General features: G+C 53.2%; 1 protein-coding gene across 4 annotated transcripts in view; it reads left to right on the top strand.

Annotated features, from left to right (window-relative positions):
* The window catches only part of LOC106748660, a 41,810-nt gene that overhangs the window by 22,366 nt on the left and 5,572 nt on the right, over nucleotides 1-13,872 (top strand). Inside the window, exon 1 of one of the 4 annotated variants that reach the window (XM_014627401.1) lies at nucleotides 9,141-9,512. The exons of 2 other annotated variants lie outside the window; for them this stretch is intronic. Coding sequence is in view for 1 of the 2 variants with exons in the window: in XM_014627400.1 (XP_014482886.1) it covers nucleotides 13,067-13,087 (21 nt within the window). In the remaining variant the exon portion in view is untranslated. Of the gene's footprint in view, nucleotides 1-9,140; nucleotides 9,513-12,700; nucleotides 13,088-13,872 lie in introns of those variants that run through there. One more of the 4 variants, XM_014627400.1, reaches the window with a different exon arrangement.

The following is a 13,872-nucleotide window of genomic DNA, read 5'->3' on the forward strand; positions in this document are numbered from 1 at the left end:
CCCCGTGAGGATAATGCGCGCTCAGCAGGATGTTCGACGATCCGCTAGCTCCGTGCGCACACCCCGCTCGAATTACGGTGCTTCTTACACGGGAGAGTTGCGAGAGGGTGGGAGGGGGGGGACGAAAGAAGCGTCGATAATAGATTTTATAATTGCGGCCGCCCAACGCGCGGCCATGAATCTCGCACGTTTCAGATTAATCCCGCGACTTTCGCCCAGACTTTATCTCGTTATTGCGTTGCGATCGACGGACGGAAGAATTAAAGGGGCAGGCGCGCGCGCCTATTAATTCGACCGCTCTTCGATGTCTCCTCGTTGTGTCACGTGGCTTAAGTGAGACGCGTTTCTAGAGCTAGACGAAGAAGTAGCGCGCCGATTCACGACGAGAGGCCAGCCGGGAAGCCAGCCGTGAATGATGGTAATGCACGCACGCATGATCGTAATAACATCTGCGACACATACTGCAAACCTGTTGCGTGGTGGCGAAACTCGTGAGGGAAAAGGAGCACGAGCATACCGAGGGAGAGAAGAAGCGGAAGAAAAAGAAGTAAAGGAAGAGGCGAGTGGTGGAGGAGGTAATGGAACAATGACTAAGGCATCGTTCAACTTCCGTCGCAGATCGCAGTCGTATTTCCCGGTCCCATCGTTTATTGATATAATTGCCCGTTGATATGCGGTAATTCGATTCCTACGTTCGCGTCGCGGTGGAGTCGTGACGGAAATCGATTGTGCTCCTTCGACGGATTGCCGTGTGTGTGTGTGTAATACACTGAGAGAAAAAAGTTCATCTCTCCAAAATCATGCAACTTTTTTCTTACATACTGTATGATATATATGATACATTAAGCTATCAAAATGACCGATTAATCGAATAATCGACGGTCATAATGTACACGCATATCCGGGTATAACGCGAACGATTGAAAAGGCTGGTTGGAAAAGTATGTTTTGACTCGGTGAGCGTTAAGGTTTTATAGAAACTTCGAGCGCGAAGAGGTAAATGCAACAGCCGGTGCTTTGATCGAACATGACCCGAGCAAAGGTCCAAAAGTTTCTCGCGCCGGCGACTCGGGATACACGACCAAATACAGACAGGTGTTTCACGCGCAACATACCGTACGACGTTCTCTTACGACTTGGACGTTCGCGCACGGCCTGGAATTTAATTTTATTTAAATATAACGCACACACACACACGTAGCTGAGAGCGCGCATTATGCAAATGGCCTGATTTTCTCCGGCGTGGAATAATTGGGGCCTACTCGGGGAAAGCTCGATGAAGAAGACGACGAAGAAGACGACGGCCGAGCGCGAACGGCCGCTCGCCGTCGACGGGAGAGCCGCGCGGCCCGAGGAATGTCTACCACGTGTGAACTTTACGAGTGGCTGAATCAGGAAGCCCGTTCGCAATAATATAATCGTAATAACGCGTGCGTCGGACGGCTGGCCGGCGACGACGGTGCCGTAATACACTGGGACGGCTGGACGGGAACAAGAAAAGCACCGGGTACGGGAAGACGACGACGACGGGCACCCCTGAGGCAATCCTCATCAGGCATTACGCACTGGACACGTGTGTTCACGTCGTTTTTCAAATCATATCGTCCGTCTTTCTTCTTCCCACCTCCTCCTCCTCCTCCTACCTGCGATGCGTTTGTTATCCGTCCGTATCTCGCATCTCGCTATCTCTATCGATCGCCAGCAAGAAAGCCCGCGAAGAAACGCGGCGGAATGATCAAAGGACGAAGGCCGCGAGAGACGGGGGAGGGAGTCGTCGTTGTCGCCGCTCTAATCATTATTAGAACGATGAGCTCGCAGTCTCGATTGAGGGGGATCGTGAGCCGTCGAGCGGTGGAAAATCGCGACGGAGGCTTCGCGTGAATTCGCGAGAGCCGCGGCAAAAATTCGACCGGCGGTGTCGGTTCTTTCAATTAACGCGTCGTTTCCGGCGCCAATCGTGTCATTTCCTTGCTCGAACGGGGGATTTTCTTACATTTTAATCTGTTCCTTGCACGCAAATTAACGGAGACGATGTCGCAATGCCGGTCATCGGTGATTCCCATGACGGACAATGCGATCTCAAGACGACAGATAATACACAGCTTAGCCTTCGACTTTAATCTCCAACCCGCGTGTTCTCGCGCGGAGTGAGGCGTCGGGATTGATAGATCGCGCGGAGATTAACGCGGCCTATCGTGCTTTCGAGCACAATTACGCGGGGAGGGAGCGGAGTAACGAGTGGACTGCGATAAGAGGAGAGCGTGTGCGACAATTAGAGCGGAATGCGGGCCGATAGAGCATGCGATGAGCGACAAAAATCCCCGGCCAGTTTTCTCTGGTTTTCTTTCGCCTCGGACAGACCGATATGGGGCGAAAGTCGTATACTTTGGCCGGCGCTCGTCGTTCGATCGCCGCCCGTTGGGCAAATCGTCGAACCGCGCGAACTACGGAGGCGAGTTATTAATTTGCGAGACCGGCCGTACACACAGGCTGTCTCCTCCAATTTCGGCTCGTTCGTCTCGATATCCTTGATGCGACGCCAGGACGAAAATAACGGCCCCGCGAATCGCTCTGTTTAATTAATGGCCCCGTGTTCCTCGGTGCCGGGACCATTCGCTTTCGGCGACTTCGCCGATCTCGTCCGGCGGAATGACGCGGGCTTCAAAGCGACCTGGGCGGGCTCTCGGCCCCGCGAAAACACCGTCGACGAAAGGACGCGGTCCTCGTGCGCCAAGTGATCCGTGAGGCACTGCACTCCGAAATGCGCTCCACTTTCGCCGGGTACATAACATGCATGTGTGTGTACATGCATGTGTGTGTGTGTGTGTGTGTATGTGTGTGTTTACGTATAACAGTCGGCTTTAAAGAGCGGAGGAAATTCCGCTCCGATAAGATAACGCACGTGACGACGGCGCAGCAGCAGCGATGATCGTCACTCGCGGTAGCGACGACTTTATCGAATTTTTTTTCTCTTTCTTTCTTTCTCTCTTTCTATCTCTCTCTCTCTCTTAATGCACTCCACCGCCGTTTTATGCCGTCGCGATTCCCGGAATTGTTTTCTCACGCGCGCAGAAAGAACCGTTCGCGCCAGATCCTCGCGAAATATTCCGGCACTCGCCGGATTCTGTCACTCGGGTGGATCCGTCACCTGCGCAGCTTTTTCCAGAAATACCCGCGTTGCCGCGTTCCGTTTTCATACCAAAAGTTCAAGCTTCTTCCTCTCCCTTTATAATTTCAACGAAACGATCGTTCCGCGAATTCGAGGACGCACGCGTCACTTTTTTCCCGTTTTATTTCTATCTCTTTTCTACATTTTATTTCAATTTCAGACGTTCGTCATCGGCGATCGCGTAAACACCCGGTGAGTCACGAACGTAAAACGCCGTCGTGCTTTCCCGATTATTTTTCGGTTTGTAGCCTCCGATTTCAGAGGAGCGGGGGTGGTCACGCTCGCTCTTTAACGACGCGACAGGACTCTCGGGGGTTATCTCGAGCGACGTATCGATCCCCGTTGCGTTTTTCGCTTGCTCTTTGCAACCGGCCGCCATATGTCACTCTCGCGCACGGTGCGATACACGCGCGGCATTGTTTTACCTGGCGGCAAAGGCTGAAAAAAGCCAAGCGGGCGAGCGTGACAGTGGTTCTCACCTACAACGATTATCGCGCCCCAGGGGAGCCCTCCGTAGCATCGTTGACCGTGAAAAGTGACGAAAAAAAAGAACAACGTACGTATAAAGAGAAACGTGGTGGACACGTGTGGAAATAAAGGGGGGAAAAAGGGGGAGGTGCGCGAGCTCTTTTTCATAGTCGTACGTGAAAGTGGAAAATGCGAACGCTGGGGAGTCGGACGGGCTCTCGTCGGCGACTTTTACTCCGAAATCTCCTCGCCTCGTTAACCCCGTGAACCTTCCTGCACGTGGAAGTTATCACCGGGAGTGTAAGTACATACATCGACGCCGGGGACGACGCGGGCATGTGTTGTTGACATGCTCCGACTGTCACCGGGTTGTCGGCCGAGAGGTCACGAGAGAAAGAGAGAGAGAGAGAGAGAGACGCAGAAGGACCCGCACTGAAGTCCGCTTTATCCTTCTCGAGCACCTGTCCTCGTGTCCGCCACTTGGACGCGCCTTGATCGCGCCCGCATCCGAAGAGGGGCATCGCTTGAATTTTTACCGTAACTTCGAGTATCGAGTTCTTCATTTGCTTCGAGATACGTGCTTGATCGTAGATCAAGTTGTTGCTTCTAACACACTGACCACTCTGTCCATTGATATTTCTGACTATAATTGCGTAAATGAAACGATTATAGTTAAGAAGATTATTTCTGTGATGAACTATATCACCGTGACATCTATGAAAGAGAGAAGGGGGGGAAGAGGGACGTCGATTGTTCGCCTTCGGCGCGAACAAAGTATCGACACTTTGATAACGCTGATGGCGGAATACCTGGCCATGGGCCCGGCAGTATTTATACCCGCGGCGTACGCGTAAACCTCGTTTACGACCCGCCGCCGAGGGAACTAATGGAGGTAATAAGTAATTAAGCGTCGCGCAAAAATTCGCCCCATCGCATACCGGCCGGCCCGGGGGGAGGGGGGGGGGAACCGGCGTTACTCGATTATTCGCTGAAAAACGGCGAGATCAGTTTATCCCGCGCGAGCGCGTTCTTATTAAACGTCGGGAGGAGAATTGCAATTGATCGCGATTGCCTCGCGAGGTCCTCTGAATCATTGACGAGTCCTCGGAGCGAGAGATTCCCAGTGTATTTCCGTGAGGGAAAATCAAGCGGACGAAATGGGCGAACGGAACGAGCAAATGAGCGGATTGATTGAACGAAACGGTCTGCGCTCCACAGTTTCAGAAGATTTGCGAAAGTTTTCGCAAGCTCGGAGAGAGAGAGAGAGAGAGAGAGAGGTGAGACTCGGAATCCCCCCGGAGCGAAGTTCTTCGTCCTCGCGGTCCCACGAGGCAGGACGTCGCGCGGAATGCACGCGCGATAAGAACAAGACGGCAACCGGATACACACCGTGATAAGGGAACGATGACGCAATCACCGCGACAGGACGTTCGTGTTCGCGTAAAACCGGAATTTCGCGAACGGCCGGCGGGTCGGCCGGCCGCGCTTGCAGGTATTTATTAACGTCGGCAATAACACAATACCCGTTTCCCCGGATAATTCGCGTCGCATTCTCGTCGCAAACAGCAGACATTTGCGCGTCACACCGCTACGGTAATGCGCGGCTTTCTGTTTTTTTCCACGAAGAGAGCGGCCTTTTATTGAGGAGAGAATCGCGACGGAGAGCCCGGCGACTTCGCCGGTCGTCCTCGATATTCTTCGATAACGTCACCTCGCGGCTTGTGCGTCACGTATTCGAGCCTACGAGAACCGTCGGGAATTTCTCCGTGTTTCCACCGCGGTTTCCATCCCGTCCGCCGGCCTTTTCGCTGATTTTCCGCGCACTAAGCTTCAACGAAGTCTCAATGTTGACGTTAGGTCAGAACTCATTTTGTGAGTCAACACTTTCGTTCTACACGGAAAAATATGTACTGCGAACGATTAGAAATGATGTTTGTCTCAAGTATATTTCTTTTCTGAAATTTGCATAAGTTCTTCTATGTGGCTCCGAAGAACCGGCTCCGGTTCATAACGATCGTAAGCGTTCCACCTGTCATGTTTTCACGTCACGTTAATTCCACCGATTGTTTTCTTCCGCTCTTCATCGTCGAGCTCATCCTGCGAACGAGATCCCCGGTGCCGAGCTCGACATCGGGAGTACGCGCGATCGTGAACTCTGTCACGAGCCGAAGTGGCGGAAGCGCGATCGATCGTGATTCAGTCGTTCACCTTCGTCCCGTTATCGTTATCGTTCGCTCGCGATAACGAACGGGGCCTGCGACGTTCCCTTTCGCGCGCGAACCGGATGTCATTGACGGTGAATACCGTTGACGCCAATAACGACAACGTCATCGAGCATCGTCGGTCTGATTTAACTGAAGCCGTGGCAACGCGACCAAATCGACTCGAGGTCGATTAAACGAGCGGCTCTCGCCGCGATCGATTTGCGATTCACGTCGACTCTCTCGTAAACTCGTTGCGCCATTAATCCGGCGGGACGGAAAATTAGGAGCACGGGGAAAACGGATCGGTTGAAGATCGCTACGCGACGAACCAAACCGGTGAAACCGAATTCGGATATCCCTCGGAGACCGGAGCGATTTTTCACTCGGGAACTTTTGTAAGTACTCTTTTTCAAAACTATCTTAAAATCTTAGAGAAATGTCGCGAAAATAATCCTACCCCCCTTAATGAATGTAAAAATTCTTTCCCCCGGTGTGCTACATTCGAGTGATATATGCTCTATTTGAGTTAATTTATTTCTTAGCAGATGTTTACTCGAGTGCAGCACTTTTTCCTTCCAGCCAGAACACAATGCCCGATCGTTACGATCGCGGTGATTGGGATTACAAGAATGATTGTAAGAACCGGAAATTCCGTTTTTCTTCGACCGAAACGCGCTATTGGCTCGCCCATTGTCGCGTTAATTCGACTGATCTCTTTTCCCCGTGAGGATTAAGGCCGCGACGTTGGTGGATTAGACCCGCGATCGTCTTCGTCGTCGACCTCGATAGACGGTAGACGTCGGAAGGACTCGAGGATACCCAAGAAGTCCACGTTATTGATCACGATCGGCGGATTCAGCGGAAAATTGTGCTTTTTCGCGGCTCGAAATCGGACTACGACGTAGATCGGGTTCTCGAGAGTGTGTTCGTCGCTCCTCCTGGGCATCGTCTATCCGGGGAAAATAGTTTTACACCTTCAAACCCTCCGCCGGTTTAAAGGGTGAATTAAAGGTTGCAACGATGCCAGTAGCCCATCAATAGCGTTATCGTTAAGTCGGGGTAGCAGCCGCTTGCGAATAGCGAGGCGGGTTTCTAAGGTAACCGCATTATTAAATCGATGAGACGCCATCGGACGGGATTAAGTCGCGTCTGACAAGGATTCCGACCGCCCGTCGCCTCGTCTCGCGTCCGGAAAATGTGATAACGACAATAGTAATAATGATAATACTTTTATCGTCCGCGCGATAAAAGACGTCGACGATATTTGGTGCTCGTAACTGTAATCGTCACGAAGGAAATTTTGTTCTTCTTCTTGTTCTTATTTGTCCACGCCTTGTTGAAAGACAAACGACAGTTTCTCTTCTTTTTCCTTTATTATGCACCTATGAGATAGTAGATTTATCGATTCTTTTTTTTATCATTTATGTATTGTACACTGCAAAAGGATGGCTTCTCGCGCGTTGATCAATCAATGAATGAGTCAATTACCGTGGCGAAACATGCCTGACGAAAGGTGCTTCACCTTGGCGACGATGTACGCGTTTTTAGAAGCGTCGTGTGGGACCAACTTGAAACCGGGGAAAGCTCTTCCGATTTCCCTTCCGTTTTCTACTCGGCGCGACGCCTGTTCAGGGCGCGCTCGAAAACCTATCGAGCGCACCCGAGGAAGGCGCGTTTCCGCGAGGAAGCGAGGGCGAGCGGGAAGGTCTCGACGAAAACTCGTTAAACGGCGATTGCACAACCTCCGCCGGCCGGGCGCCGCCGACTCGTAGAATCTCGTTTTCTAGGACAATCGCCATTCCTGGGCAACCGGCTGCGATCGCGCGTTATCGAGACAAGATCAAGAACGTCCACCCGGTTTCGATCGATAACATTCCGACGGCCACGACGACGACGACGATGGGCTCGCTTGTGTTCCGCGCAAGCGAGGGTGACAACCAGGAAAAATTTTGTGTCACAAACGATCCATCCGCATTTTTGCGGATCACTTTAACAACGTGAACTTGTAAAAGATAATATTTTAACAAGGCGAATATATTAATTCAATATATTCGTGCACTCGTTTCAGCATATCGCCCGTGTTAAAGTAACACGAGAATTGAACTGGACACTTAGTAAAACAAAATTTCACTGCGCAGCGCTGCGGTAACCGAGGGCGGGTTTGCGTCTGAATGAAAGGATTTCAAGCCTCGGCTTCTAAGTCCGGATCTAAACTGGATATCGTTCGTTCGAAAAGTGAGCAAAGAAACCGAAAGGGCGCGACGGCGCCGGGCCGGGAATTTTTTCAGGCCGGGCCGTTTTCGACGGCACCGCTGCAGCCTGCGATCCTGCGAGAGAGACGCGAAGGGTGAGAAATTGGAGGAATCGTAGGAATCTGCGCTCAGCTGATTGGAGCGTCGTGAGCGGAATCGCCAGCTTCGTTTCGCGATTTATCTGAGAAAGGACACGTTTCGCTCACGTTTACATTACGTACGGCCCATCGGTGGTCCTACCTGTTTCCACCTGGGCACGATGGGCCGCGTACGCACGCACACGCGCACGTACACACACAAACACACATACACGCGTCCCCATAGGATAGAGCATCGTCTCCGTCTTTTTCTCTCTCACTCTCTCTCTCTCTCCTCCACTTTATACCTGCTTTTCTTACTTTCTCCCTTCTGCTCGAGCCTGCCGACTTGGCCCAGGGCTGGACTCGGCGATTATCCTTGGACACGTCGGTCCGTCGGAAGGCGGAAGGGGGAAAACCTACGCATCGTGATCATCGCTCGCGTCATTTCGCGGCCCATCGTTGATTTACCCGCGCGGGCAAGTCGCCGACGATGACTCGGCGGCCCCCACGTTCGCGATGCATAAGCGAAAATAGCGGCGATAACTCCTTACCGCGCAGTATTATGTGACGATAGCGATAAGATATCGCCCTGGTCTTATCGCGCGTCGAGGTCGCGTGCTTTCGGACCCACCGGGCGCCGGGAGGAAGGGGCAAGACGGAAGGAAGGTGCTTACGACTGGATGGAAAAAAAAACGAAAGAAAGAGCTTGCCGCTTCCGTCGGTCGACGTCGCCACGGCGTAGCGGATTCGTTCACTTCCTCTCGATGCCGTACGATTCAATTACCGGCGGCACAACGAGACTACGGCTGCGGGGCTCCGCGAGGAAGCCGAGCTCTTGGTGCAAAAACCGGCTTTAAAATCCGAGTCTGGGTGGCAACACTCTCTCCCTTCCACCGTTCGGCGGCTCGCCGACGAGTCGCCGGAGTGTTCGCCGACCGGCCGCCAGTCAGACTCGGTTCGCGACGGTTCTAAGCACGTACCGGCGTGTTACCTGCGCGCTCTCGTCGCGATCGTCGCGCGTCCACCTGACACCTCGCGGGCCTTCCCGTTCGCGACGACGACGCCGTCGTCGTCGCGACCCGTTTCCGTCGGGATGAAACGCGAGCGAACGCCTCGGTGAACTAGTTGAGATCCACCGGGCCCCGAGGGACGACCGAGGGGCCCGCGAGCGAGGGAAGAAAGGGAGGGAGAGAGAGCCCGCGAGGAATGTCGCGCAGGGCGCGCGGCCAGGTGAAATTCGGCCGCGCCGTTGGGGCCACCGGACGCATCCGGAGGGAGGGATTCACCGCGGGATTACGAAATTAAGATAAACGTCCCCAGGGCGGGAGGGCTCGGCAAGGTAAAGAAAGTCACGAGCGCGCGTTATCAACGCGGTTGTTGTAACTTATCGCCGCGGAGCGAACGGCAAACTCGCCGAGCTTGGCGCCGGGGGAGAGTCTGTTCCGGGATGCGATCTCGGGCCGCGCGCATCGGGATCGATCTTCGAGAGAATCGATCGAGACCAACCGTCTCTCGTGAAGCGGCTGTTTCGTCGCGACGTTTCTTCGACGTTTCGTCGCAGTGCCGACGACTCGCATCTGGTCTTTGTGCTTTGGCTCCTGTGCGCGATCGCTCGTGCAAAGAGCGAGAGAAACAGAGAGTGGGGGAGGGAGCGGGTGGAATGCATATGCCGCGGCGGTTCACGAAACAATGCGAACTTGTGCATCGCGCGTCGCAGCTGTCGCGCTCACAGAGCGCGTGCGACTGTGCAGAAATGCAGCTCGCGGTATGCAACGTCGGAGAGAAAGTGCGTTCTCTCTCTCTCTCTCTCTCTCTCGTCCATTCATCGGACGGCGCGGAACGACGTTCGGCCGTGACGTCAACGGCGGACCGCTCGTCCAGGTGTTAAAGATACGCGAGATACCAGGTTGACGTCGATCGCATCAGCGGGTGCGCACATACACACACACACACAGATATTTATATACCCATCCGCTTTATCTACTTATCAGCCGCTTATCAGCTTACTCGCGAATCGTGCGGTGACGCAGCTTCGACGACGACGAAGTGGCGGCGACGGTTACGATCGGCAGGCAAGATCGAGGCGAGATTTCGTGACGGCAGCGAGCACAAAGGCGAATAACTGTACCGACCCCCGATATATATGTCTCGCCCGTTGGCGCGCGCGGTCCGCTTGACCTCCTTGAATCGCGGCACCTGGACCCGAAAAACCGTTGCTCGGAGCGAGCGGAGAAAGTCGCAGCACACTTTTGCGTCGCCGCGACGTGTACTGGGCGAACACGTGAATTCGTGGATTCAAGAGAGAGAGAACCCTGGAGACGACGTGGGCGTCGAGGAGGCGTCGAGGAGGAGGTCGTCGTCGGGCCTCCTCCTCTTCTTCGTCGCCGGGCCGGCGCGACATTGAAAGATGAAGCCGGCTGAAACGGGCTCTCGCGTGTTGTGTCACTCGGCCGTCTTCCTGTCGAGGACCCTGTGCTGCCCGTCTCCTCCCGCCTCGCTTTTCAAGGTGCTGTTGCGCCAGCGCGACTTTTCACGGTCACTATCGTGCTCGCCGACGCAATCGCGGCGAGCGGCCGGGCGGGAGATCGTAAATCTCGGATCGCGAGTAATGGTTGTGAACGGAGCGGTGCTTTCGTGCGCGGACGGGATGGGAAAGAATCGAGGCGATGGGAAACGTCGGAATGAAGTTCGCGGTCAACGGCGGCGGGGAGTCGGCGGGGACCCCTCCTCGGGGCGATCTCGATCTGACGAATAATTGTCCGATCGAGCGGCCGACGATCGTGTGATCGTCCCTTTATTAGTTATTTGCCGATGAACGAAGGTTTCAATTATTCCCATTGTCAGATTGTTAGACAATTTTATCATTGTTATCGAGCATTTCGTAGTGCATTTTTATTGGTGCAGTTTGAGAAATCTTTTGGAATTTTCGTGAAATTTTGAAGTCAAGGGGGTTTAATTCGCCGATACGTCGAAGGAGGATGCGAACGGGGAGGGGGGGGGAGGCGTTATGTTTCACCTGTAAGACCTGTGAGATACGCGTGCCTTATACTTCGATCGAGCGTCTTGATCGATCGTATACACGGCGCATCTATATCCCCGTCACGAGCTCTCATTGGCCCGTTTGTTTAATCGAGCATCCTCAGAGAGCTTTCCTCCGCACGATCTCGCGTATAGAATTGTCTACGCATTTTGCGCTACCGCATACCGTTCACCGGCTCGATTCCTCTCGCGCTCGAAAAGCCACGGGACTCGCGCGGAGGAGCACCGTTTCTCCGTCGTCTCTTTGGGAACCCAGGGGCGTATAATTTATGGCCAGCGCCAGCGGCCTGAGAAACTCCCGTCCCGATGACTCGGTAACCTTGTAATCGGCCGGTCCGCGAGAGGAGCTCCTTAAGAATTTCACGGAAGGATCCTCGCGCGCAGTTCCTCCCGTTAGCGTTCTCCTCCGGCGAGCCCAGGTATTTCGGGCTCGCGCGATTGTTTCGCTCGACGCGTCGGCGAGGAATGCGAGGCGGGAAAAGTAGCCGCGTTACACCGACACACATTTCTACGGAACGCAACCTCACGAGGAAGCGGTACGTCGGGAATTAATCGCGGCTTCAAACGTTCCCCGAGGAACGACGGGAGGGAAAGGTATCAGGTTGCCCGATTCATTCGCGGGGATTCATTTCTGCCTGTAGCCGATACTTTTATCAGCCGGCCTTTGTAACTTTGTTCAACGACTGTCTTCTTCTCGGCGGTAGAAGGTCGTAAAAAAGAAGAAAGGAACGGGGAATTTCACAGACTTCTATTTCTCCAGGCTTTGTGGGCGACCGACCGACATGAGATACACCGAGAGAAAAATACCTGATGTTTGTAATTATAATAACTAATACACGCCTTAATATAACAGAAATGAAGCGAAACAGAAAGGAATATTTCAGACGAAAGTTGCGGGGTTTGGAGGGGGACATATTTCGGTGACCTTAACTTCGCTGTACCGACGCGTTCAATTCCCCTTAGAGAAGCAACTCTTCTACCTGACCGCCTGACGGAGCTCCATCAGCTTGGAATTTTTCGTCAAAATCTCCCCGCGAACTTTTCGAACAGCCCCGATATATCGGAATCAGCGCGAGCAACCAAGAGGTTCGAAGAGAGCCGACGACCTCACACGACGACCGGAGCTCGTCGAAAAATCGCACATGTGCTGGTTAAACGGGAACGACACGTTCTCGTAGCTCGTGATTAGCATCTCGATTTCAGCGCGATTTAATTAGTCGGCCTTAGCCGGGGCTTGATCGATTCGAGAGGTCGAGCCTCTTCATCGCGAATTATCCGCCGAGGGCGACGCGTGTGTTACGTCCGTTCCGCTCGATATACGTCGTATATCGTATCGTGACCCCGTAAAGCGAGAAAGCCGCGTACGACGACAACAACAACAACAACGCGGCGGAGAGCGCGTACGCCGCGAATAAGCCACGCGTAATAGCGGCGCGCACTTTAACAGCCGTTAGATCGTCGGCTCGAACGAGCGGCGTTTTTAAATCGAACTGCGGAAAGCGCGCGCCGCTTCCTATTCTGGGAAGTAAGTTTAACGCGCACGCACGTATGCGGAAACGGAAATCTGGCGGCTACGTCGTGGGATCTCTCGCGCGGCTCAAAATGAAAAATGACGCCCCGTCGGGGCAGCGAGCCTCGCTAATGCCTCAAGCTCGGGTCTGCGAGAGGTTTGGTAAGCTTCTAACCTTTTGCCCGAAGCAATAAAGTGTAACGCAACTTCGGCGTAAAAGGTGTACTGAATCTTTGTCCGAGAGAAAGAAAGAGAGAGAGAGAGAGAGGGGAGGAAGAGAAAAAAAAGAGAGACATCACTGACACGTTCGTCGAAGAATCTCATTAGTCGGCACCGTCGCTATAATGGGACTCGCTGTACGTCAGGTATGACCCAAAATGCAAATACACCGCTCACCCTTGGGCAGTCAACGCATTAAGTTGAAAAGTGTTTACCTAACAATAGCTTGCCGCCGTTCCTTCCGTCGCGACTCCAGCGGTCCGCAACTCCGCGGACCGGGTCAGGTCCTTCCGGTCCTGGAGCCGGTCGTCCCCCCGACACCTGGACGAATATATCCGGACGTCTCTCTTTTTCTCGAGTCGAGTTCTCGGCCGCCGAGAGAGAGAGAGAGAGACTCTCCTCCTCGTATCTGAAGCGAAGCAAGGCCGGAGTCCGGCATTGTTCCTCGATTTTACCGCGCAAAACGTCGGCATTCATCCTTCAGCCTGCATGCGCTCGCATGCATGATGAATATCTCGCCGTGCGATCCGCATTGTGCAACCCGAGCCGTTTATCCTCGAGAACGGCGGGAGGAATTTGGAAAAAGCCGCGACTCACGTTTACGTTGACGCTGCATCGCCACGATGTTACGTGTGCTCATCTCGCGTCAAATCATTTCTAATATTATTCCAATCGATGGATTTTCAACTTCCAACCATTGTATTAAATTCTAATCAAAATCCTTGATTGTAATTGGACTCGTTTCATTTTCGATTCTGTCTGGATTGTTGTCGTGAAATTTTTCCATTTATGTCCGAAGGAAAAATCGACTACGAATCGAACGCGAAATAAAAAAAGAAAACAGATGTAAAAAGTAATAGAAATTACAATTTCTTATTTTCTTATTTATTATTATTTCATGGGTGAGAAGCTTCTCTCGTAGGCTCATAAA

The sequence above is a fragment of the Dinoponera quadriceps genome, unplaced genomic scaffold (assembly GCF_001313825.1).
Source record: "Dinoponera quadriceps isolate SergipeBrazil2010 unplaced genomic scaffold, ASM131382v1 scaffold2094, whole genome shotgun sequence".
Taxonomy (NCBI): domain Eukaryota; kingdom Metazoa; phylum Arthropoda; class Insecta; order Hymenoptera; family Formicidae; genus Dinoponera; species Dinoponera quadriceps.